The sequence below is a fragment of the Oncorhynchus mykiss genome, chromosome 29 (genome assembly GCF_057628025.1).
Source record: "Oncorhynchus mykiss isolate SJ-2025 chromosome 29, ASM5762802v1, whole genome shotgun sequence".
NCBI classification, from domain to species: domain Eukaryota; kingdom Metazoa; phylum Chordata; class Actinopteri; order Salmoniformes; family Salmonidae; genus Oncorhynchus; species Oncorhynchus mykiss.
In genome coordinates, this window is record NC_143050.1 from 37104697 (window position 1) to 37131336 (window position 26640).

The window sequence follows — 26640 nt, forward strand, 5'->3', positions numbered from 1 at the left end:
ATAGTCCCAGTGAGCTAAATGACATTGAAAATAAGTCTAAAATACGTATTTTTCAGATGTTGAAGTTGCGTTCAATTTAGGTTCTGAATGAAAGGTGAAAAGACGTATTTTCAGTACGTTTAGTACATATTTTCCAGGACGTTGAGAAGGCATCTTCCGGAAGTTGAATAATACTTATTTTCCGGAAGTTGAAACTAGGTCATTTTTAGGTTCTGAATGAAAGTTGAAAAGATGTCATTTATAGACGTCTATGTTTTGGGCCAAATCAAGGCTGGTCCAGACCTGACCAAATCTGAACCAAATATAGACATCTATAATTGGTTCAGATTTGGTCCGGACCAAAAACCAATATCTGTGGGTGTGGAAATCAAGGCTGGTCCGGACTGCACCAAAAAAAGCATCCAGTCGGCGTCGGCCTGTGCTTACGGAGGTGTAGCCTACAGTGTTAGCTGAAATTGAATTTGATGAATGCCCATCTACGTGGTAAGCCTACCGTTTGTAATACACCAAAAAGGACATCTGGACAAGACCAACAAAAAAACAAACATCCAAAAGACATTGTCTCGTGTATACTGGGGTGTAGTTTACCATGTCAGCCCTCAATGGAATTGTATGAATGACCATCACAGGAGGTTGGTGGCACCTTTTTAATTGGGGAGGACGGGCTTGTGGTAATGGCTGGAGCGGAATGAGTGGAATGGTATCAAGGGGATTTTGACACCTTTCTATCCATATTTAGGCTCCTTTTGGAGGATGGATTGTTGACATACAGTAGCAGTCAAATCCAACCGCACCCTGGAGAGGCACGCTGGGAATGGACACGCAACATATTTTGACTAAGTGGCCACTGCTTATCACAGGGCGACATCAACACTCAACCTAAAAAAAAAAACGTTATGCCACTGGATGAAGCAAATTGTCCTTGTTTTGGGGGCAGAATTATGTGAGGTTTTATGTGTTGTTGTTGGGCAGTCATATACCCTGACGAAGACAGCTTGGCTGTCAAAATGTTTTGCATCTGAGCTCCTAGAGTGTGTGGCTCTCCTTTTATTTTCAGGTTGTTGGGCAGTTTACCTCAGAAAAGGCCGCCCGCGTCAATCTGCCGCCGTAGACGGCCGCCTAATCCTGCCTAATGAGCGGGCCGGCCGTGAGTGGCCTACATCTATCAGGGGTGCACGACTCCAGTTTCCTGTAGGACTGACGCTTATTCCGCTTGCGTAATAATACAAAACAGCATAAATTACTACAACAACTATATAAAGGAACAACAATGTTATAACCGGTATAGCAGCTACCACTATACAACCCATTAATCTTTGTTGCATCAACAGTTTTAATCTGTTCGTAGTCTTTTGTCCCTCAAGGGCTTGATAAAGAATAGCATAGAAGGCCTTCAATGTTAGTGTTGATTGACAGTGTCCTACAACACATTGATGAGGTCACACGGCCTCTGTTAACCCTTTCACACCGGCCTGACCGCTCCAAGTCCCGTATACGGTTACACAGCCTGCACCTGGGTATGTGCCGTCTGAAAGTTGTGCTTAATGGCAAGCAATGTCTTTTAATACATTTATGAGATGGCTAATTGATACGGGTCTCCTCACGTCGCCAGGCGAGCTCCATCTGTTCGGCCCTACAGGCATCGAATGTGACGCAATTAATACCCGCCTTCAGCCATTATCAACGGTGTGGTTCATTATACATGAGACCCAGAGGAGTTTGTGAGAGGTAAACAACTCTCTTTACTCTCACCACGGATGACCGTCATGCGTAGAAACGTAATCCTTTCCAAGTCCGCCTCAGCGCATCTGATCTGGTTCCAAAACTTTTGTAGACGGAGGCCCTATACATTACCCTTTGTTCTGACAGATACACCTTTAACATAGTCAAGGGCGTAACTGATCCCCTGTCAGTCTGAAAAGAGGTTGGAGGCATGCAGTGCTGAGGTGTAGTGAGTGATTTCTCACAAATAGAACAGAACAATATCATTTTATTCATATTTAGGGTCCTTTCGGAGGAAGGATTGTTGACATACAGGACCAGTCAAATGTTTAGACACCTACTCATTCAAGGGTTTTTCTCTTTTTTTATTACTATTTTCTACGTTGTAGAATAATAGTGAAGACATCAAACCTATGGAATAACACATATGGAATCATGTAGTAACCAAAAATGTGTTACACAAATCAAAATATACTTTATATTTGAGATTCTTCAAAGTAGCCACCCTTTGCCTTTGACAGCTTTGCACTCTCTTGGCATTCTCTCAACCAGCTTCAATGCTTTTCCAACAGTCTTGAAGGAGTTCCCACATACGCTGAGCACTTGTTGGCTGCTTTTCCTTCACTCTGCTGTCCAACACATCCCAAACCATCTCAATTGGGTTGAGGTCGAATGATTGTGGAGGCCAGGTCATCTGATGCAGCACTCCATCACTCTCCTTCTTGGTCAAATATCCCTTACACAGCCTGGAGGTGTCCTGTCATTGTCCTGTTGAAAAACAAATGATAGTCCCACTAAGTGCAAAACCAGATAGGATGGCGTATTGCTGCAGAATGCTGTGGTAGCTATGCTGGTTAACTGTCCCTTGAATTCTAAATAAATCACAGACAGTGTCACTAGTAAAGCACCATCACACCTGCTCCTCCATGCTTCACGGTGGGAACCACACATGCAGAGATCATCCGTTCACCTACTCTCTGCGTCTCACAAAGACATGGCGGTTGGGACCAAAAATCTCAAATTTGAACTCATCAGACCAAAGGACAGATTTGTACCGGTCTAATGTCCATTGATTATAGTTCTTGGCCCAAGCAAGTCTCTTATTATTGATGTCCTTTAGTAATGGTTTCTTTGCAGCAATTCAACCACGAATTCCTGATTCACGTAGTCTCCTCTGAACAGTTGATGTTGAGATGTGTCTGGTACTTTAACTCTGAAGCATTTATTTTGGTTGCAATTTCTAAGGCTGGTGACTAATGAACGTATCCTCTGCAGCAGAGGTAACTCTGGGGTTTCCTTTCCTGTGGCGATCCTCATGAGCCAGTTTCATCATAGCACTTGATTGTTTTTGCGACTGCACTTGAAGAAACGTTCAAAGTTCTTGACCTTCATGTCTTTTAAAGTAATGGTGGACTGTTTCTCTTTGCTTGTTTGAGTTGTTCGTGCCATAAGATGGACTTGGTCTTTTACCAAAAAAGTATATCTTCTGTATACCACCCCTACCTTGTCACAACACAACTGATTGGCTCAAACCATTTAAGAAGGATATAAATTCCACATATTAACTTTTAACAAGGCACACCTGTTAATTGAAATGCATTCCAGGTGACTACCTCATGAAGCTGGTTGAGAGAATGCCAAGAGTGTTCAAAGCTGTCTTCAAGGCAAAGTTGTGGCTACTTTGAAGAATCTCAAGTATAAAATATATTTTGATTTGTTTAACACTTTTTTTGTTGTTGGTTACTACATGATTCCATATGTGTACAAATAATGAAAATCCTTGAATGAGTAGGTGTGTCCAAACTTTCGACTGGTACTGTAATGTGATATTTGTATCTTTTAAGCATAATTTACATAATTCATTTTAAATTTGGAATATTTGTGACATGGCCTTTGGCCTTAACCAGGCCTCCTTTGAAACTCTCTTTCATCTGTCGTTGCTTAAGTTGGTGTCATATGAAACTTGCTCTGTAATATGATTTGGTATTTTCAATAACAATTTTCTTACATTCATTTATGAATATTGAAAAATATAAATTATACACTGCTCAAAAAAATAAAGGGAACACTTAAACAACACAATGTAACTCCCAAGTCAATCACACTTCTGTGAAATCAAACTGTCCACTTAGGAAGCAACACTGTCACTTTTGAATGCTGGCGGTGCTTTCACTCTAGTGGTAGCATGAGACGGAGTCTACAACCCACACAAGTGGCTCAGGTAGTGCAGCTCATCCAGGATGGCACATCAATGCGAGCTGTGGCAAGAAGGTTTGCTGTGTCTGTCAGCGTAGTGTCCAGGGCATGTAGGTGCTACCAGGAGACAGGCCAGTACATCAGGAGACGTGGAGGAGGCCGTAGGAGGGCAACAACCCAGCAGCAGGACCGCTACCTCCGCCTTTGTGCAAGGAGGAGCACTGCCAGAGCCCTGCAAAATGACCTCCAGCAGGCCACAAATGTGCATGTGTCTGCTCAAACGGTCAGAAGCAGACTCTGTGAGGGTGGTATGAGGGCCCGACGTCCACAGGTGGGGGTTGTGCTTACAGCCCAACACCGTGCAGGACGTTTGGCATTTGCCAGAGAACACCAAGATTGGCAAATTCGCCACTGGCGCCCTGTGCTCTTCACAGATGAAAGCAGGTTCACACTGAGCACACGTGACAGAGTCTGCAGACGCCGTGGAGAATGTTCTGCTGCCTGCAACATCCTCCAGCATGACCGGTTTGGCGGTGGGTCAGTCATGGTGTGTGGTGGCATTTCTTTGGGGGGCCGCACAGCCCTCCATTTGCTCGCCAGAGGTAGCCTGACTGCCATTAGGTACCGAGATGAGATCCTCAGACCCTTGTGAGACCATATGCTGGTGCGGTTGGCCCTGGGTTCCTCCTAATGCAAGACAATGCTAGACCTCATGTGGCTGGAGTGTGTCAGCAGTTCCTGCAAGAGGAAGGCATTGATGCTATGGACTGGCCCGCCCTTTCTCCAGACCTGAATCCAATTGAGCACATCTGGAACATCATGTCTCGCTCCATCCACCAACGCCACGTTGCACCACAGACTGTCCAGGAGTTGCGGATGCTTTAGTCCAGGTCTGGGAGGAGATCCCTCTGGAGACCATCCGCCACCTCATCAGGAGCATGCCCAGGCGTTGTAGGGAGGTCATACAGGCACGTGGAGGCCACACACACTACTGAGCCTCATTTTGACTTGTTTTAAGGACATTACATCAAAGTTGGATCAGCCTGTAGTGTGGTTTTCCACTTTAATTTTGAGTGTGACTCCAAATCCAGACCTCCATGAGTTGATAAATTTGATTTCCATTGATAATTTTTGTGTGATTTTGTTGTCAGCACATTCAACTATAAAGAAAAAAGTATTTAATAAGAATATTTCATTAATTCAGATCTAGGATGTGTTATTTTAGTGTTCCCTTGATTTTTTTGAGCAGTGTATATATATTTTCATGATAGAGGCTTTGGTACGGCCAACATGTCATACATTTATTTCTCAATTATGTTTTAAGATATGTGTCAATAATCCTCCCTCCAAAAGACCGTTCTATGGATTACATTTTGTGAAAATCCCCCAAATCATGGTATATTTTTTTATTTTAGTTTCGTAAGGAATCACACTAGTTTAGGTAGGAAAGTATATTAAGGCCCACCTACCTTTCAGTGGCAGGAGAATATTCAGCTTAACATGTTTTGAGTGACACTTTGACCTTTTAGTAGACTAAAGCCAGGTGTATGGAGAGGAGGAACTTGGAATGATTTGATTATCTAATGTCATTTATTATCTGAGTAGGTCTTTGAAGATTTTGACCCATATGTGAACTCGAAGAGCGGTTCCTCCCTCCATATTCAATTACAATAATTACATTACAATAATGACATCTAATTCCCCCATTCCTTCCTACGGCAGGAAGCCGGTCTAGTTAGTTGATTCCAGAGCCATTTACTGTATGGCTCTGGTTCTCAACTCCGCTTTTCACTGATAACCAGTAAGGGACATGCGGTTTTGAGTTTTGCCAGTAGCCTAACATGACATTGGATATGCTTGCGGTGCATTGCCTCGACGTATACTGAAACGATGTGGGCTAGGCCCAAAAGACGAGATGCACAGTGGGAGAATCGCACAGTCTTCCCGCTAAGCCTAACTGTATTGATTGACGGCAGAGAGAAAGTGACCCATCTCTCCTCTCATTTCCTACACTACTCCCGCACTCTACGGTTGTTATTGATCCATGCTCCACTGCAGATGATCCACCCTTACTGTCATCTGTCGTTAGACATTACCCTCAGTCGTTAGACATTACCCTCAGTCGCTCACTACACCCACTCGCTGCTATCCATTTCCTGAGTTAAAAAAAAACAACAACAAAAATTATTTTTAGGATGAGGACCGACACTAGTGTTATTCCCCAGGCGTAGGCTAGTCTTGTGTAGAGTAGCTTCAGCCTGCATGAGAGAAACTGTCCAAAGCCTGGCTCTGCTATGGAGGAACAAGCCCTCTGTATCATTGACGGTCACCAAGGGCATTTTGTTTGTTAGATTATAGCACTATAATAGGCCCTGGGCAGGGTCCTAATCATGGTTTGCTCACTGAGTTAGTGTAGCCTATAAGGCTTGGCCATAATGTGTCAGTGAACTAGGCCTAACATTCTGGCTGCTGTCTAACCGGGTGGTTTTGTTGGCACGGCACTTTTGAAGCCCCAGAGGCATCTCTGCCTGCTGACTTTTCAGCATATGGCCTTCTCTTAACGGTAGGAAATGATTAGAGAGTAATCTCTGATAATCCAATATGATTATATTCCCCTCAGGGAGCTGCACAGGAAAGAGTCAGATTGAGAGGGAGAAAGAGAGAGAGTCAAACGTCACTTGAAATAGGGAGGATAATGTCTGTTTTAATTTGGATCTGACAGATTATCTTTCTGTTTTCTACTACTTGCCAAGTGAGGTTGAGATTATTTTTTTTTAAAGACAGTAGGCTGTCCTACTTTTCTGGATTAAAATATTTTTTTTGTTGCCTAATCTACTGTCTTTCTGTGGAACCAAAAAGGGTTGTCCAGGAACCAAAAAGGGTTGTCCAGGAACCAAAAAAGGGTTGTCCAGGAACCAAAAAAGGGTTGTCCTGGAACCAAAAAAGGGTTGTCCAGGAACCAAAAAAGGGTTGTCCTGGAACCAAAAAAGGGTTGTCCTGGAACCAAAAAAGGGTTGTCCAGGAACCAAAAAAGGGTTGTCCAGGAACCAAAAAAGGGTTGTCCAGGAACCAAAAAAGGGTTGTCCAGGAACCAAAAAAGGGTTGTCCAGGAACCAAAAAAGGGTTGTCCAGGAACCAAAAAAGGGTTGTCCAGGAACCAAAAAAGGGTTGTCCAGGAACCAAAAAAGGGTTGTCCAGGAACCAAAAAAGGGTTGTCCTGGAACCAAAAAAGGGTTGTCCTGGAACCAAAAAAGGGTTGTCCTGGAACCAAAAAAGGGTTGTCCTGGAACCAAAAAAGGGTTGTCCAGGAACCAAAAAAGGGTTGTCCAGGAACCAAAAAAGGGTTGTCCAGGAACCAAAAAAGGGTTGTCCAGGAACCAAAAAAGGGTTGTCCAGGAACCAAAAAAGGGTTGTCCTGGAACCAAAAAAGGGTTGTCCTGGAACCAAAAAAGGGTTGTCCAGGAACCAAAAAAGGGTTGTCCAGGAACCAAAAAAGGGTTGTCCAGGAACCAAAAAAGGGTTGTCCAGGAACCAAAAAAGGGTTGTCCAGGAACCAAAAAAGGGTTGTCCAGGAACCAAAAAAGGGTTGTCCAGGAACCAAAAAAGGGTTGTCCAGGAACCAAAAAAGGGTTGTCCTGGAACCAAAAAAGGGTTGTCCTGGAACCAAAAAAGGGTTGTCCAGGAACCAAAAAAGGGTTGTCCAGGAACCAAAAAAGGGTTGTCCAGGAACCAAAAAAGGGTTGTCCAGGAACCAAAAAAGGGTTGTCCTGGAACCAAAAAAGGGTTGTCCTGGAACCAAAAAAGGGTTGTCCTGGAACCAAAAAAGGGTTGTCCTGGAACCAAAAAAGAGTTGTCCTGGAACCAAAAAAGGGTTGTCCTGGAACCAAAAAAGGGTTGTCCTGGAACCAAAAAAGGGTTGTCCAGGAACCAAAAAAGGGTTGTCTGATGGAGACTTTCCCCTCTAAGAGTGTAGGCAGGTCTTCAGGTCTTGGGCAAGGTTACCAATCACCTGAACGTGGTTCACCAAATCACCTCTGTTAAACCTGTCTGTCTCTCACTTGCCCTCTACCAACAACACCATACATGGCCACATGTGCCAAGTGCTGACTTAACCGCTTGGCATATTCGGCCACGTGTAGCGTTGTTGACATGGATAGCTCGCCTAACAACTCCAACTTTAGTATGATGTCAAAGAATAGGCAGGCGACGGGTTGACAGGCAGAGTACAGATCTTGTTATAAAACTGTTACGTGCCCACTGCCAGGCAACCTTACCAGGCTGGATCGGGAGGAATGATCAGGCTTGTCAAGACAAGTCTGCTAATTCATGCCAATGTCTCTCAGCCAATTATGATTGAATGTTAAGGAGATGAGCTCATGTCCTCTTCTGAACTGTGGGACGGTGCCAGAAGAACTAGAATTGTTCATTATTCACTCAAATCACGCAATGTCCACAAGTGACCCTTTGTGTGTGTTAGTGTGTGAGATGAAGTTCTGGAATGCACTCACAGATGGGGCTATTCCTGTCTTTCTTCCCCCTCCTCCACTAGATACTGCCCAAATGAATGTGACCCAATTGGCTGATAAGATTAAGGGGTGGTTAAACATTGAAATCTATGAGATCGTATTTATAGCAGGCTTTGACTGTCATGCATGTTTTTGTCTCGCACTCTTTCTTTCTTTATTCAGTTTCGCACCACGGGATGGTCTGACACCTCCCCTGGCATGTAGCTCCCCATATAGAAAAAAACTAAAGGACTTCACGTGTGGAAAATCACGATTTTCATGTTTCACATGTTGTTTCGTGTTATCACGTTGCTTTGCGTGTTACCACGTTGTGTTCACATCTGAAATCCAAGTCGTTTTTCTTCAAGGGCCACCTTGGGCCTGTTCACTTGAGGTGGCAATGAGGATATTTCAGAACATCGCAGATAGAAATACGATGTGTGGAGTTGTGAGATTCCCTAACTTAAACTGTCATAAAGGTAGATTCCAGACAATAACCCACATTTTCTGTCTGATGTGACGAGACAGTATGTTGCCACCGCTGGTGACACCATGGGTTTCTCTGTCTGTGTGTGTGTGTGTGTGTGTGAGAAGGGTTAGCAGGAAGGTTTCAGTGGTCCAGGGCAGGCCCCAGCAGGGGGTTGTTGAAATCATGTCATCCCCCCTGCCAGGGCTCCTCCTCAACAGAGACTTACAGTATATGATTAGCTAACACCGGATTGCAAGTCTCATTCACTTTACCCACTGGGAGGATAAGCTCTGTCTCCTAGTGTCACTGGAAGGGCCACCCCTACGCCTTGGCCTGAAATGATTTCTCTTATTCATAACAATCAAATAACCTCATCAAAACCCCCCTCCTCTAACATGGCTCTTCTTCCTTTTACAGTTCCCTGTGGGTAGACGGTCTGCCTGTGACATCTACTGGCATGGAGTCTCTTTCCATGACAATGACAACATCATCTCTGGACAGGTCAACAAGTTCCCAGGTAGACTGATCCCCTCTATTTAAAGAACCTATGGGAGACGCCGGGCACCATTTTGTATGTTGTCACAGTGTTTCCCACAGATGATTTTCCAGTTTCCCAATTCAACATCCAGAGCCTCTTTTAACTAAAAATGTATTGGTCAGTCCTACCCCCTATATAATGTTATAGTGGGAAACACTGTTGTCAGGCAGGTTTTTGGCATGCATCCTGTTATGTGAGCCTTGCTAAGCCCAGCTTTGTTAATGCCTTGTCATGCCAAGGTAATAACCAAGTATTACTGATTTATTGTAATGTCTGTAGAACCCTTGTGGGTTCAGTGTAGAACCCTTTCGACAAAGGGTTCTACCTGGAACCCAAAAGGGTTCTACCTGGAACTTAAAAGGGTTGTCCTATGGAGACAGCCACCCTTTTGGAACCTTTTTTGTTGTAAGATCTTAGCCAAGTCTTCAGGTCTTGGGCAATATTGCTTATCACCTATCTGTTTCTCTCTTGTCTTCTACCTCTTAATATACACTATATATATATATATATACAAGTATGTGGACACCCCTTCAAGTTAGTGGTTTCGGGCTATTTCAGCTACACCTGTTGCTGACAGGTGTATAAAATCAAGCACACAGCAATGCAATCTCCATAGACAAACATTGGCAGTAGAATGGCCTTACTGAAGAGCTCAGTGACATTCAACGTGGTGGCACTGTCATAGGATGCCACTTTTCCAACAAGTTAGTTTGTCAAATTTCGGCCCTGCTAGAGCTGCCCCGGTCAACTGTAAGTGCTGTTATTATAAAGTGGAAACGTCTAGGAGCAACAATGGCTCTGCTGCAAAGTGGTAGGCCACACAAGCTCACAGAACAGGACCACCGAGTGCCGAAGCAACAGATTGGGAAAGGCCCTGTGCACAAAGCGAGGTCCATACATAAATGATTTTCCGAGATCGGTGTGGAAGAACTTGACTGGTTTGTACATAGCCCTGACCTCAACCCCGTCAAACACATTTGGGATGAATTGGAATGCCGATTGAGCCTAATTGCCCAAAATAAGTGCCTGACCTCACTAATGCTATTGTGGCTGAATGGAAGCAAGTCCCTGCAGAAATGTTCCAGCATCTAGTGGAAAGCCTTCCCAGAAGAGTGGAGGCTGTTATAGCAGCAAAGGGAGGACCGACTCCATATGAATGCCCATGATTTTGGAATGAGATGTTCGACGAGCAGGTGTCCACAGACTTTTGGTCATGTAGTGTACCTTTTAACTTGGCCTCTGTCTATCTGACCGTCTGTGAATTGTTCTGTAGGTATGATTGAGATGCTGAGGAAGATCAACCTGACCCGAGCTGTAAGGACCATGCAGGAGCTGTTCCCTGAGGAGTACAACTTCTACCCCCGCTCCTGGATCCTGCCCGAGGAGTACCAGCTCTTCTCCACACAGGTACAGGACAATAATTGGGCAAGAGATTAGAATTGAGCTGCCTCCTCACCTCTGTTTTCAGCTGCGTTCAGCCTTTCCCGGTGGCAAAGTTGGTGTGGGTTTTAGAGGCCCTCGGTTTTAAAGCAAATTTCTTGCAATTCTACACATTTTGCCATGTGGCTTATGCCTTGTTCTTATATCTAAGTGACAAACAAATAAAATCAACGGGGGCCCCATGCCATGACACTGAGAATGTTTGATTCTCTCTGACTTGTGTTTTTTTTTTTTTGGTGATTATTAGTTCTCAAAGATGATCTTATTAAAAAAAATATATATAGTATTATCATTTCTGCATACTTTTATATCTGGTTTTAGTAGTTTAAGTTTACACTGAAAGTTTTACCATCCCCCAAATTATATATAAAAACATACAGTATATACACTCCGTGGACTGTTTATTAGGTACACCACCCCATTCACAAAAATGGTTTGCTCCCACAGACAGTGGCTGTGGCTTGTTATATAAAGCAGGCATCGAGGCATTCAGTTACTGTTCGATTGAACGTTTGAACGGGCAAAACGAGTGACCTAAGAGACGTTGAGCATGGTATGATCGTCTGTGCCAGGCGTGCTGGTTCCAGCATCAGTCAATGTTTTCCTGGCATACGTTAGGTCCCTTTATACCAATTAAGCAAAGTTTCCATGCCCGAAGAATTCAGGCTGTTCCAGAGGCAAAGGGTGGGTCTGACCCTGTACTAGATTGGTGTACCTAATAAACTGAGTATATATTCTTATCATTAATCTTTTTTTGTGGCGGCAACGATTTAGCACTGGCGCCCCGCCCCTGCTAAATTAAAATAGGGGAAACACTGGCACTGTAAGACTACTTCCCTCCAGAGACTGTCCTCCCATAGTGGACCAGGGACATTCACTCCCCAGGGCATCCAGTCACAAGGCTGATCTCTTGACCTTAATTGGATGTTGTAAAATAGTGTAAGTGCTCGCTGGCATCTCTGAGTCAATGATGAGGTTTTACTATTCTTAGTTAACTTTCTTTGGCACAGTTTGGCAATGTACCGCTAACCCATCTGTCGAAAATGGCAATCCAGACAGTGTCTTAACTCCTATGGCACAGTTTTGCGTCCAATGATTTCATGCAAACTAGTGGTGCACAGGCCCTTGTGTATTCCACACACACACGTGTACACACACACACACGTACACTAACACACACACTTCTGGGGTAATTGGCAGGGACAGTGGATCTGTTCTGAGCGTGCTCAGTGCGAACAGGGCATGGCTAAGCAGTTTAGCACAGAGAGAGCCAGCAGCAGCTGCTAATAGTGAATGACACGCTCTCTAACAGGCTGTGACACACCCTGGTCCCTACCATATCACAGCATACCACACATACTGTACCACAGCTCCAGCTGTGTTAAACACACACACACACACACACACACATACTCTAATGCTCGCATGTACTCGCACATATATAAACACACACACACCTCACATACACAGTCCTCCTGTCCCCATATTGAAGCCTCAGCGTTGGCACCAATGTCTGTATATACAGTCAGGCCCATAAGTATTCGGACAGTGACACAATGTGCCTCATTTTGGCTCCGTTCTCCACCACAATGGATTTGAAAGGAACCAATCGAGATGCGTGGTGAAAGTGTCGACTTTGATCTTTAATATCTATATATAATATATATAATATAATATAGGGTTTTGTCAAAATTATTGCATGAACGGTGCAGGAATTACGACCATTGTTATACATGGCCCCCAATTGTAGGGTCTTAAAAGGTAATTGGACAAACCAAGCGAATCACAAGTTAATTCTTGGTTGCAAATCCTTTGTAGTCAATGACTGTCTGAAGTCTGGAACCCATAGACATAACCAGATGCTGTGTTTCAGCCCTGGTGATGCTCTGCCAGGGCCTTTACCTCTGCTGTCGTCAGTTCCTGCTTGTTCTTGGGGAGTTTTGCCTTCAGCAAGTGAAATGCATGCTCAATTGGATTCAGGTCAGGTGATTGACTTGGTCATTGCAGAACATTCCACTTCTTTGCCTTAAAGTATTGGGTTGCTTTCGCAGTGTGCTTGGGGGTCATTGGGGCGGCAGGTAGCCTAGTGGTTAGAGCGTTGGACTTGTAACCGAAAGGTTGCAAGATCGAATCCCCGAGCTAACAAGGTAAAAATCTTGTCATTCTGTCCCTGAACAGGCAGTTAACCCACTAGGCCGAACTGAACATAATAATTTGTTCTTAACTGACTTGCCTAGTTAAATACAAGTAAAATGTTTAAAAAAAATGTTACATCTGCACTGTGCCGTCCAATGAGTTTTGATGCATTTGGCTGAATCTGAGCAGATAATATAGCCCTAAACCCTTCAGAATTCATACTGCTGCTTTTGTCAGCAGTCACATCAATAAATACAAGGGAACCAGCTCCATCGGCAGCCATACATGCCCACTCCATAACACTACCTCCACCGTGATTCACAGGTGAGGTGGAATGCTTCAGATCATGAGCAGTTCCTTCCCTTCTCCATACTCTTCTCTTCCCATCATTCTGGTACAAGTTGATCTTTGTCTCATCTGCCCATAGGATGTTGTTCCAGAACTGTACAGGCTTTTATTTTTTTAATTTTTTGGCAAACTCTAATCTGGTCTTCCTGTTTGAGGCTTACCAATGGTTTACGTCTTGTGCTAAACCCTCTGTATTTACTCTCGTGAAGTCTTCTCTTGATTGTCGACTTTGACACAGATACGCCTGCCTCCTGGAGGGCGTTCTTGATCTGGACAACTGTTGTGAAGGGGTTTTTCTTCACCAGGGAAACAATTCTTCTGTCCACCACAGTTGTTTTCCGTGGTCTTTCTGGGTTTTTTGGTTTCCTGAGCTCACCAGTGCGTTCTTTCTTTTTACGATTTCTCAGCCTGATGATGGCTTGCTTCTCTGGCAGTGACAGCTCTTTGGACTTCATATTGAGGGTTAACTGCAAATTCCAAATGCAAATGCCACACATGAAATCGACCCTAGACCTTTTGTCTGCTTACTTGTAAATTAACTAATGAGGGAATAACACACACCTGGCCATGGAACAGCTGAGCAGCCAATTGTCCAATTACTTTTGGTCCCTTAAAAAGGGGTGGACCACATATATAAAGTACTGTTATTCCTACACCGTTCACCCGATTTTGGATGTAAATACCCGCAAATGAATATTCCTTATTTAATATGCTGTGGTAGACAGGTCAAATAATAATAACTTGGTCAATATCCAAATATTTATGTACCTGACTGTATGAATGGATAAAGCCTTTGATTACGTGACACCATATATGTCTAATAACGTTTTGAAGCCAAATGAAGTCGGTTACGATGGCCTCTCATGGAGACATAACATGCGCAGTTTGAGCTACTCCAGGAAGTGATGTTGCAGGCTAGCTCAGTGCTGCCCCCTCTCATTGAGTAACTCACGTCGATGGCCGACCGGTGTACTGCAGGCGCCCATTAGCAACTCGATTATCTTTATATCTTATTTTGTGTGTGATTTTTAAAATGATTGTTTCAAGGACATACATCGGGTGTATTAGAAGCAATTATTGGCACCGTGATTGTCTTTGAAACATTTTATTATGTACAAGAAGATTGAACTATTCATTCTAATGGGACATCCTGTTTTCTGCTAACAATGCCTGCCGTACAGAAGTTGGCCTTGAACTATTGTGGCTTTGATGAGAGGGGGCAGTCGTTCTCCCCTGGTTGGCACGCAGGATTATTTAGAGCTAGAAAATGTAATGGTGTTTGACCATCGGAGGTCACTGTGACTTTGAGAGGGTGTGTCCTCGGACAGACTCCCTGCCTAGCATAGGGATGAATGGTGGATGGGTCTTTCAACTGGCTTTGTGAATGAACTGACATTGAAAGGGCACAGTGTAAAAAAAAAAAACACAGCTCAGCTAGTCCAACAGAGGGGGGCACTACAGTCCCTTTTTTAAAAGGCTCTGCATCTCTACCACAGATGATCTACAGCAGGGCTCTCCTATTCCGGTTCCTGGAGAGCTACCGTCGTGTAGGTTTACACTCCGACCCTAACCATGCGCACCTGATTTTAATAATTAGCTGGTCGGTAAGATGAATCAGGTTAGTTACAACTGGGGTTGAATTGAAAACGGTAGCTCTCCAGGAACAGGGCTGGAGAGCCCTGGACTAGACATAGACTAACCTCGATGGGGCTGTGCCATAAGGATCCTATCAGACCTGAGGGCGTTAAGTATTAACATCAGGCTGAATTACTTCATTCTTCAATCACGGTAGGTTACGATAAGGAATGAGACTGTGTATGTAGTTTAATATGAATGAATCCCAATGTAGGAAATTGCTCTAGATAAATATAAGCCCCCCCCCCCCCCGAGCTCAATATCTGGCCTTGGGATGTGGTGTCTGACTGGTGCAAAAATACTAAGGAGAGAGTGAATATTGAAAAATGTCCATACAGACATTAGCAGTCATGTTTTTCCAGAGAGACACGGACAGGATAATGTCCTGCGCTAAAGATGCAGTCAAGCATAGGCAAAGCCAATGGCTACACGATTAGACTTGATATCGCTCTCCTTATATCACTCTGCATGAGCTTAAGTCACGTTTACGGGGGATGACAGGAAGTGCGCTATCATCTTTCAGCACTAAATGTACTGGGATTTGACTCCGAGGGGGCTCCTTTACAATCCAGCTGATTTGGCCTCTTTGCCGTTGGTGAGAATTGGTTTGAAAGTTAAAGCGCAAAAATATTTGGCATTTTCCCCTAAACATCAAATCAGATGACCCTTGCTTGATTGACCTTTAACGTCTTCTCCCATTTAGGCCTCTGGCTGGTCAAATGTTTTATTTCTGAGTGTTGCTGTCTATCTCAGATCAGTCTGGCCAAGGACGGTGACGTGTCCCAGAAGCCCACCTTCATCATCAAGCCGGACGGAGGGTCCCAGGGGGATGGCATCTACCTCATCCGTGACCCCGGCGACCTCAGGGTCATAGCGGGGTCACATACCAAGCAGTCCGTGGTCCAGGAGTACATCCACAAGCCCCTGCTCATCGACAAGCTCAAGTTCGACATCCGTCTCTACGTGCTGGTCAAGTCCCTGGAGCCGCTGGAGATCTATATCGCGAAAGAGGGTCTGTCGCGTTTCTGCACCGAGCCATACCAGGTAGGAACACTTTAACTGAAGAGCACCTACGCATGGCCTTCATGACGCATACATACCGCATTCATAAGCAGTACATAAGATATCTTCCATTTGGCCTAAAAGCATACGACTAGCATTTCAAACATTGCCTTTCTTTATGTTTTAAACAGTGGATATAGTATTCTGAAATGTGTTTCTCCCTGCCACCCTAGGAGCCCAGTCAGAAGAACCTGAGCCACGTGTTCATGCACCTGACCAACTACTCTCTCAATGTCCAGAGTGGGAACTTTGTCCACTCCGACAGCCTATCGTCGGGCAGCAAGCGCACCTTCTCCAGCGTGCTCTACCGCCTGGCCTCTAAAGGAGTGGACATTAAGAAGGTGTGGTCAGACATCATCTCTCTGGTCATCAAGACGATCATCGCCCTGGTTCCTGAGCTCAAGGTTTACTACCAGGCCGACATACCGCCCGGCAAACCAGGACCCACTTGTTTCCAGGTACAGAGTACGGAGAGGAGAGTGTGGAGTGTGTGACTCAGTTAGTTGTCATGTGAATGTCATGGGAAAGAGGTTTTACAGTCTAATACAACTGTTGTCGTTGAATATTATAATCAAGTGAGAGAGACTTTTGTCATTTCTTCAAACAATCATCTTTATTCAATATTGATTAATTATTGCAATAATGAGGCTGGTCGAGTAACCTAACCATTACACAAATGCAGAGTCCAAATATAGCTGACACTAAAAATGCATCATAAGCCACTCTGGGTTCATCCAGTCATTTTAGTTTAGTTTCCCAGACGCAAGGATGATTTTGAGACAGTGAGGGATCGTTCTACTCCTAAGCTATCCCTAGTAAAACACATGCTTGTTTCTGTAATGCAGTCTAACTCATTTGTCAGCTCAAGCCTTCTCTGGTGACCATACGCCCAGATTAGCTGCAGGGAACTAGAGTGGAGACTATTAAAAACACAGACACTAGTAGGACAGAAATGTCTTACTCTTAGTTAAATATTAATTGTTAACCATTTAATATGAAATAAATCAGGTAAAAATGTAATTTTCCTCTCACACTATCTTCGGTTGTGTCAAGGTTTGAGCGCAGACGGAGTTATGGAAAACTACACCTAATATATATGATATGTGTTCTTTGGTACTAGATGTATTTCAGGGATAATGTGACTGAGTTTTAGATGTGGTGTTTTGCAATACATAACGCCCATCTCTACCGTGTGTGTGTGTGTGTTAGATCTTGGGATTTGACATCCTCCTGATGAAGAACCTAAAGCCAGTTTTACTGGAGGTCAACGCCAACCCCAGTATGAGAATAGAACACGAGCAGGAAGTGAGTAGGACGATCATCATCATCATCATCACCACCACTGCCATGCTCTGAAGTGCTAATGGTGTGTCTGTTTCAGGTGTCCCCGGGGGTGTTTGAGTACGTCCCCAGCCCAGTAGATGAGGAGGTGAAGGTGGGAGTCATTAGGGACACACTTCGTCTCATGGACCCTGCTCAGAAGAAATCACTAACGTGAGTCTCGCACACACACACACACGTGACCATGAAGCTATGGTTAAGGCAGGGGTTTGGATTGACCTGGAATGTGGACATGAAGTTAGGGTTCAGGGCCCTACGACATCACAGCTTTAGGTGTTCACAATCCATTTCAAGGAAACAGGTTTGTGATTTTGACGTGCGCAGAAAGGAGTCCTCGTGAGTGCGTGTGTCGTGGCTAATTCTCTTCACAATATACAAGCACAGGCTCATTCTGTTCAGAACAACCCAGGGTAGCCTAGAGGTTAAGAGCATTGGGCCAGTAACCGAAAGGTCGATGGTTTGAATCCCTGAGCTGACTCGGTGAAAAATCTGTTGATGTGCCCTTGTGCAAAAGCACTTAACCTTAATTGGTCCTGTAAGTCGCTCAAGATAAGAGCTTCTGCTAAATGACTACAATGTAACTTTACATCAAGCGTGGTGATCGTAAATTTATATTTATTATAATCCTCAATGTCTTATCGTTCAAGATACAGAGAGTCCTCTTAATTTATAGCATTTCCCTCACTCCGACAACAAAAACATTTGAAATATTTGCCCAATTAGCGCGTCTTGTCACGTGAGGTAATCAAGTTCAGAACGGCTGTCAGTCAAAACCCCATCCAGCGCGGAGCCAGAGCTCTGACGTCTTGTATCGCGTGTCACTGTACAGCCACTGTGTTCCAATTTTAGGTGTTTATCGGTGACCAAATATGCAAAGCAGTGTAAAAGGCTACAAAGCTTTATGACATATCTGAGCAATGTAAGACATTACTCTATTCTTTAGGATTGCATTGCGTTTATTTTTGTTTCCAAAGTAGGCCTGTCTTTTTTAAGATTGACGACAGTAAGGCTAGCCAAGACAAATGCTAGGTGTCTTTTTTAAGATTGACGACAGTAAGGCTAGCCAAGACAAATGCTAGGTGTCTTTTTAAGATTGACGACAGTAGGCTAGCCAAGACAAATGATAGGTGTCTTTTTAAGATTGACGACAGTAAGGCTAGCCAAGACAAATGCTAGGTGTCTTTTTTAAGATTGACGACAGTAAGGCTAGCCAAGACAAATGATAGGTGTCTTTTTAAGATTGACGACAGTAAGGCTAGCCAAGACAAATGCTAGGTGTCTTTTTTAAGATTGACGACAGTAAGGCTAGCCAAGACAAATGATAGGTGTCTTTTTTAAGATTGACGACAGTAAGGCTAGCCAAGACAAATGATAGGTGTCTTTTTAAGATTGACGACAGTAAGGCTAGCCAAGACAAATGCCAGGTGTCTTTTTTAAGATTGACGACAGTAAGGCTAGCCAAGACAAATGATAGGTGTCTTTTTAAGATTGACGACAGTAAGGCTAGCCAAGACAAATGCCAGGTGTCTTTTTAAGATTGACGACAGTAAGGCTAGCCAAGACAAATGCCAGGTGTCTTTTTAAGATTGACGACAGTAGGCTAGCCAAGACAAATGCTAGGTGTCTTTTTAAGATTGACGACAGTAGGCTAGCCAAGACAAATGCTAGGTGTCTTTTCAATAAGATTGACGACAGTAAGGCTAGCCAAGACAAATGCTAGGTGTCTTTTTAAGATTGACGACAGTAAGGCTAGCCAAGACAAATGCCAGGTGTCTTTTTAAGATTGACGACAGTAGGCTAGCCAAGACAAATGCTAGGTGTCTTTTTAAGATTGACGACAGTAAGGCTAGCCAAGACAAATGCTAGGTGTCTTTTTAAGATTGACGACAGTAGGCTAGCCAAGACAAATGCTAGGTGTCTTTTTAAGATTGACGACAGTAGGCTAGCCAAGACAAATGCTAGGTGTCTTTTCAATAAGATTGACGACAGTAAGGCTAGCCAAGACAAATGCTAGGTGTCTTTTTAAGATTGACGACAGTAGGCTAGCCAAGACAAATGCTAGGTGTCTTTTCAATAAGATTGACGACAGTAGGCTAGCCAAGACAAATGCTAGGTGTCTTTTTAAGATTGACGACAGTAGGCTAGCCAAGACAAATGCCAGGTGTCTTTTTAAGATTGACGACAGTAGGCTAGCCAAGACAAATGCTAGGTGTCTTTTTAAGATTGACGACAGTAGGCTAGCCAAGACAAATGCTAGGTGTCTTTTTGTACCAATAGACACCTTTTTTTTCTTCTTCTCCCAGTGACAAGTAAGATAGGCTACCATCTAGGTTATGATTAAAAAAACTATAAGCTATTTTAATCTGACATATCCAGGGAATGCGTGATGGATATTTTGACGTGCAACCTATCGAATTATCAGATTTTTGTATTATTTTTTAGGTTTTTGTGCATATTGGCCTGGGCTATATTATTCACCACCTGAGGAAGTGGGAACTCCAAAACACTTATATTGCTAACTTTAAATATGACAATGTTGCAAGATAGCCATGTAGGCTAATTGTGTCATCTGTCAATAAATGTAATGTCCTACAGCAACTTTCCAGCGCTAGGCCTATGCAGGCTACTTTAGGTAGGCCTAGTCACCACATGTGGCGTGCTCCGCTCCGCGGGCGCGTCAAAACCATATACTTCATACCACTAATAAAACTAGTAGTATAGTATGTACGGGATACACATGGTTTCTTGCAGGTTCCTTCTTGACGATGCAACAATACGAAATAATAAGAATACGAACATAAAGTAAACGGCTCAGTAGAATATATATATATTTATTTATTTATATATATATATATTTATTTTTATTTATTTATTTATAGCAGAAGTATAATACAGGAAGGCACAATTTTATAGTACAATATTTACACGTGTTTTGGCGAAGGGGTGATTGGGGGACAAGTGTTTTTTTTTCATAATAAGAGTCTGGTAGCGGCGTGTGTGCGCTAACGTGTGTAGAATCAGTGCAGGTGGTCAGTCCAATTCAAGTCTTCGACAATCTGATGGCTTGTAGATACCAACAGGCTCTGAGACACTTTCTATCAGACCTCATGCTTCCGATACTGTCTGCCCGACGGTAAGGCACAGCTCTTGGCTGGGGTATGTGGAGAGCTAGAGGAGGATGCCGCCTGAGGAAGTAGAGACGCTGTTGCGCCCTCTTGACAAGAGTACAGCCTGGGACAGGGACAGGTTGCAGATGTCCAAGAAGAAGCCTACTCTGATTGTAAAGTGACGCTATGAACTCCATATCAAGAGGTGAGAAATAAATGATGTACGACCAGAAAGCCGTGACTCTCCTCTATATAACGAGAACAACAGTAGTTACTTTGAAGACGGTTTATTTTGAGGCTAGGGTTAGTGTTCTACTGAGATGTGGATGAAGCTGCATCATTCCCCCATTACCATAGCTGGTGTCTGCGACCCAAGTCTCTCCTTCCCTACCTCCCTCCATCTCGACTAAGTTCACCCTGTGTGTGTGGTGATATTAGCCAATCAGTGTGACGTGTGGGCTCTAGGCTGGACCTGGGGATTGCTGATAGGGGAAAGTCTATCTCTCTCTCGCCCTCTGGTCTCTCTGGCCAGCCAGCTTTAGAAACGCCCCAGTGAGCAGCTCTCCATAAGCCTGTTAAAGGGAAACATTCAATTCCAGCCCAGCCGTGATGAAATTTCACACATGACTGCCGTGTGTGTCTATACCGGGTATGTTTGTGTGTGTGTGTGTGTGTGTGTGTGTGTCTAGCAGGCAGATCGATGCTCTGCGGCCCATGGGGTGGCCATCACTAACCTCCCCTTACCACTCTTCCGTTGAGACTTACTGTAACGGTATCGCTCTCTCTCTTTCTCTCTCTGCCTCTCTCTCTCTCTGCCTCTCTCTCTGCTTTCTCTGCCCTTTTCTATCATTTCCTATCATTTTCATCCTCTCGCTTTCTGTCTTGATCTATCCCTGTTCTCTCTCGCTCTCCCTTCCTTGGTTATCAAGACACGGCTTTCACAGTCAGAATGGTCTCTCTCTCTCCGCATCTCTTTCTCTATGTACGATTATCTTCCATATGTGACTCGTTTCAGGAAACTAGGCACATGTTGCACGTCACGACTTCGCAGGAGCGCCATTTGAACGTAAACTTCTGAAACATGTGATCTTTCATGTGCCTTAATAACAAACTCGTATGCCATCTGTAAATACGAATAAAAATGGTTAAATTACGAGTCTAGTTGGTTTAGCCACGGAAAAAGTCAGCAACCTTCCCGCTAGCCATGACTGGCTAAAATAACGAGTTGGCTGGACATGCCGAGAGAGTTCAGATTGGTCTGCCATGTAGCATGCTTCTATTCTAATAATGAGCTGGTCAGTATGTGTAGGTAATCCTTTCTAACGTGAAAAAAAGAAAGAAAGAGAAATCACGTCGTAGAGCTGCATAAGTGTTGTTCTCCACTTTCTGGAGGACTGAGTTTTGAAATCAGTGGAGTATGATAGCTAAGGAGAGAGAGAGAATTCTGCCGGTTGATTGCAAATATACAGACAGTCGAAAAGAGAACACACAGAATGCTGTTGTATAAAACACCTGTCTCCGGATTACATCTTCAAACAAAGGGAAACCATGGTATCTGTGACAGAGGGAGAAGCGTCCATCCATGTATAAGAGAGTCTAGTTACATTTTCAGATACTACATGTTTCTAATTTTGTCAAAGTAATTTTATATTTCAAGTACTGTTAGCTAACTAGCTCATGTTGCGTGTATGATCTGTGTAGTAATATTATTCATATCTCAGAGCCATTTGCATTGCTAAACGTCCCTTTTTCAGGACCCTGTCTTCCAAAGATAATTTGGAAAAATCCAACTTCACAGATCTTTATTGTAAAGGGTTTAAACACTGTTTCCAATGCTTGTTCAATGAACCATAAACAATTAACGAACATGCACCTGTGGAACGGTCGTTAAGACACTAACAGCTTACAGACTGTAGGCATTTAAGGTCACAGTTATGAACTTAGGACACAAAAGAGGCCTTTCTACTGACTCTGGAAAAACACCAAAAGAAAGATGCCCAGGGTCCCTGCTCATCTGCGGAAATGTGCCTTAGGCATGCTGCAAGGAGGCATGAGGACTGCAGATGTGGCCAGGGCAATAAATTGCGATGTCCGTACTGTGAGACGCCTAAGACAGCGCTACAGGGAGACAGGACGGACAGTGGCAGACCACGTCCTCGCAGTGGTAGACCACCTGTAACAACACCGGCAACAATGTCGCCTATGGGCACAAACCCGCCGTCGCTCGACCAGACAGGACGGGCAAAAAGTGCTCTTCACTGACAAGTTGCAGTTTTGTCTCACCAGGGGTGATGGTCGGATTTGCGTTCATCGTCGAAGGAAGGAGCGTTACACCGAGGCCTGTACTCTGGAGCGGGTTCGATTTGAAGGTGGAGGGTCCGCGGTCTGGGGCGGTGTGTCACAGCATCATCGAACTGAGCTTGTTGTCATTGCAGGCAATCTCAACGCTGTGCGTTACAGGGAAGACATCCTCATGTGTTACTCTTCCTGCAGGCTCATCCTGACATGACCCTCCAGCATGACAATGCCACCAGCCATACTGCTCGTTCTATGCGTGATTTCCTGCAAGACAGGAATGTCTTGGTGGAAGAGTGGGGTAACATCTCACAGCAAGAACAGGCAAATCTGGTGCAGTCCATGAGGAGGAGATGCACTGCAGTACTTAATGCAGCTGGTGGCCAGACCAGATACTGACTGATACTTTTGATTTTGACCTTTGTTCAGGGACACATCATTCCATTTCTGTTAGTCACATGTCTGTGGAACTTGTTCAGTTTATGTCTCAGTTGTTGAATCGTGTTATGTTCATACAAATATTTACAAGTTAAGTTTGCTGAAAATAAACACAGTTGACAGTGAGAGGACGTTTCTTTTTTTGCTGAGTTTAGTTATAGCCTAATGTTAGCTAGCTGACATTGAACCCTGTTGGTTTACGACCTGCAGATTCATGCTAAATGTCTAAAAATAAGACTCCACAATGCAAGTAACTATTTCAATAGAATGTTTACGATGTCACTGCGACAACTGTCAATCGACGCAGCTGGTAAATTCACTCTGGCTATCTACTCTATTTCAGAGCACTCTTGTCTGAGTGTGCCAGAGCGCAGAATAACTGACAAATTTACGAAACACTCAACACCTGTTGAATATAGCCGGTGTCAGTGAACATTGGATTCACCAACGCTCTGGATAACATAAAAACAGCTTAACCCAGCTCTCTTGCGGTGAGTAAAATGGTCAGTGAGCTGTTCTCTTATTTGTGTCTGGAGGTAGCTAGCCAACGTTAGCCAGTTAGCTTGGGTGCTTGACTGCTGCTGTTAGGACAGAGCGCTCGAATCAACCCTACACCTCAGCCAGAGCATCCAGTGTGCGCTTTGAACGCTCCGAGAGTGAAACACACTGAATTTACCAACAGATCTGAGTTTCTGCAAACTCAGAGCGCCTTCGGACACTCCAGATTTCATTTAGGAACACACCCGGAGTATAAACCAGCCGTTAGTCTTGAAATCTTAGGTTGTGTAGTAGAGTGGTCACCAACTGGTCGATCGTGATCGACTTGTCAATTTCCAAGGCATTTCTAGTCGATCGCCAAACATTGATAAAGCCTTGTGTTGATAGTAGGTGCAGCCAATTCAGCTGCCCTGCGCGCCGGTTAGGCAAACGGTTGCCATTTCATGTGTCTGAAGGTACGAACTCTGCCTTCCCTGTGGGCCTGGAGAGGAAATCAAGTGCACTATGTCTCTGCTGGCCAATCAGATTGCTCAGATGACCTGCAGTAACATAGCAGCCATAAAATAAAGCTACGGCAAAGTTGATACTGTGAGATTTCAAAACGTTTAAGACCATGACTAGAGAGAGACTCAACGAACCCAGCAAAGAGCTGCTGTTTTTATGAGTGAGTTCATGTTTAAGTTCTTACTAAGCTCTGTCAACACTTTGTATTCAACACTTTTATAAGCCATATAATGTGTATTCTTCCTATTTCCACTCAGCTCTACAACAAGCAGTGCAGCAGTAATGAATGAGTAGGAAAGTGTATCTATTGGCTTGGGTTATTGTTGTTATTATTAGCGGCTTTGGTCTTTTTTAATATCTAGGAATATTTCCCTTTCTCTGTTCATAGGAGTAACAGGAGTTTGTGCATGAGGCAGAAATAATGCGGTGCGACTCGAGTTTCGCCATCAGCTGGAAGAAGGTGTCCCTTTTTTGGTCAGTGTCAGTGGAGGAAAGGGAGAGCGGAGGGATGTAGAGAGAAGACCCTCAGTCGACCCTCTGCTCTCTCCCTCCGCTGAGACTGACCATCAGATGCAGGCACCATAAGCCCAGTAAAATAAAAATACAATTATTTTAATGTATGCTCACTCAGCAGTGCCTCACATGTAATACAACAATGGATCTATTTCCGGTGTGATCGTATAGCCTACCTCAAATTTTGAAATAGAATAAAAAAAAATGTCCCGAACAACAACGCATTGGCAGGTAAATTCAAGCAAAGCCAGTATGCGGTGATAATGTATTGGACCTATCGCTTACTGCACAAACCTCACTGCCACAGTACTGTTTTTAATTGGTTAATGTTGCATAGGCTTACATTTTTTCAAGTCATGTTAATAAATGGCCTCACATTTGAATCCTTAAACAGATGGGTGGGGCTAAAGCTTAAGAGGGTGTGAATGATGCTGAATGGGTGGAAACAACAGATAACTCTCCAGTAGGTACCATACATTCAAGGGCCATTTTCTCAAATGTGAGGTTACAAGTTTATTAACTTTCAAAGCAGAATTACTTTCCCATTGTTCCTCAACTGTAGTGTATGATATACCATTTTCTAGGTCTCTATTTTTATCCAATGTAAAAAAAAAAACACAATTTAAATAAGACCGAATCAAGCCGGTCGGTCACATATCTTCTATGATCAGTCCGTTTTTCCTATGTGAGAGGAATATCTGCTGGGGGATAATGCCCTTTCAGCTATTACCATATTCATGATCAGGACCTTATTGGTATAATCCTGTATAAAATCTATAATCCTAGATCATCCTCACTGCATATCTCTCGCTCTTTATACAACCGGTGTGGGGCTAAACCTGGATGCCGATTGGTTAAAACCGCATTCCAGCCGGTGTCTATTCCACAAGTTACCACCGGCTAAATCTTCCGTTGAAATGCCTATTTACTCTGTTCCTTCTGACTGTTCAATCCACTGTCTTTTCAGCTCAGCCAGGCAATTTATATACTAGATCTACACCGTAAAAAGCATCTAGACATTATGTTCCATTTTTCTTTTCGTGTAGCATTAGGTTTTCAACAGCAGAAATTTGTAATGACCTTGCCGTCTGTCTTTCAATGTTGAAGTTCGGTCTCCGAACGTGTCGGGACAAGAAACAGGCTGGCAGCTTTTCTTAGCTAGTCGAAATCATGAATTGGCATCATTTTTTTATGGATGTACATGAAGAAATATCAATCGAAAAACGCAAAATGCAGGTAGTTTGATTTCATTTCAGCTTAATTTTGAAGTGATCGTGTTAGCTGTGTAGTCGGCTGTGTATCTCGTCTGAACAGTGGCCTGGTGAGAGAGCAAGTGTTCTAGCAAGCAAGAGATTAGAACATTGCCAGCCATCATGGCAACCAAACCGATAGAAGGAACGACCAGCTGGCTTGGGTAGCAACCCTAGATTTGTGTCGGGACTATATCTCGTAGAGGGATGAAATAGAAGGAATAAATTCATCAAAATAATGAAAATATGTCTAATTATTTGAATATGCTGGTAACCCGTTGTATCGCGTACATCGCAGCTGAATAGGGCAGTATTTTCATATTTTATGAGGGATTCATACTTTCTGTGAGGTCGTTAGTGGAAAATACACTGAACAGTAAAGTGATTTTTGGATTATTTTCCTCAAGGTGTAATGCCATAGTTACAGTACTGCCGTAGATATCATGTATGACACCAATGACAACCAATGACATTGGTTCCTACTACCAGGAGAGCTATGCCCTTCTGAAGACTTGACTCAGTTGTCATGGTGTTTGGCATTGGTGTTCCCTTGTCGTCATTTCTGCCTTAGCCCACTTGTGTTCTATATCAGATGACGGGAGTATTGAGTTGCTTTTTAAGCCGTTAACAGTTTCTGATTTGT

General features: G+C 43.7%; 1 protein-coding gene and 1 long non-coding RNA gene across 3 annotated transcripts in view; both read left to right on the forward strand.

Moving 5' to 3' along the window:
- The window catches only part of LOC149970437 (uncharacterized), a 223759-nt gene that overhangs the window by 22975 nt on the left and 174144 nt on the right, over window positions 1-26640 (forward strand). The window lies entirely within an intron of this gene.
- The window catches only part of ttll11 (tubulin tyrosine ligase-like family, member 11), a 42706-nt gene that overhangs the window by 1472 nt on the left and 14594 nt on the right, over window positions 1-26640 (forward strand). For both annotated transcript variants that reach the window (XM_021590597.3, XM_036967575.2), the window contains exons 2-7: window positions 9310-9409; window positions 10704-10837; window positions 15743-16033; window positions 16225-16509; window positions 17261-17356; window positions 17433-17545. In XM_021590597.3, the coding sequence (XP_021446272.2) occupies window positions 9310-9409; window positions 10704-10837; window positions 15743-16033; window positions 16225-16509; window positions 17261-17356; window positions 17433-17545 (1019 nt within the window). The remainder of the gene's footprint in view (window positions 1-9309; window positions 9410-10703; window positions 10838-15742; window positions 16034-16224; window positions 16510-17260; window positions 17357-17432; window positions 17546-26640) is intronic.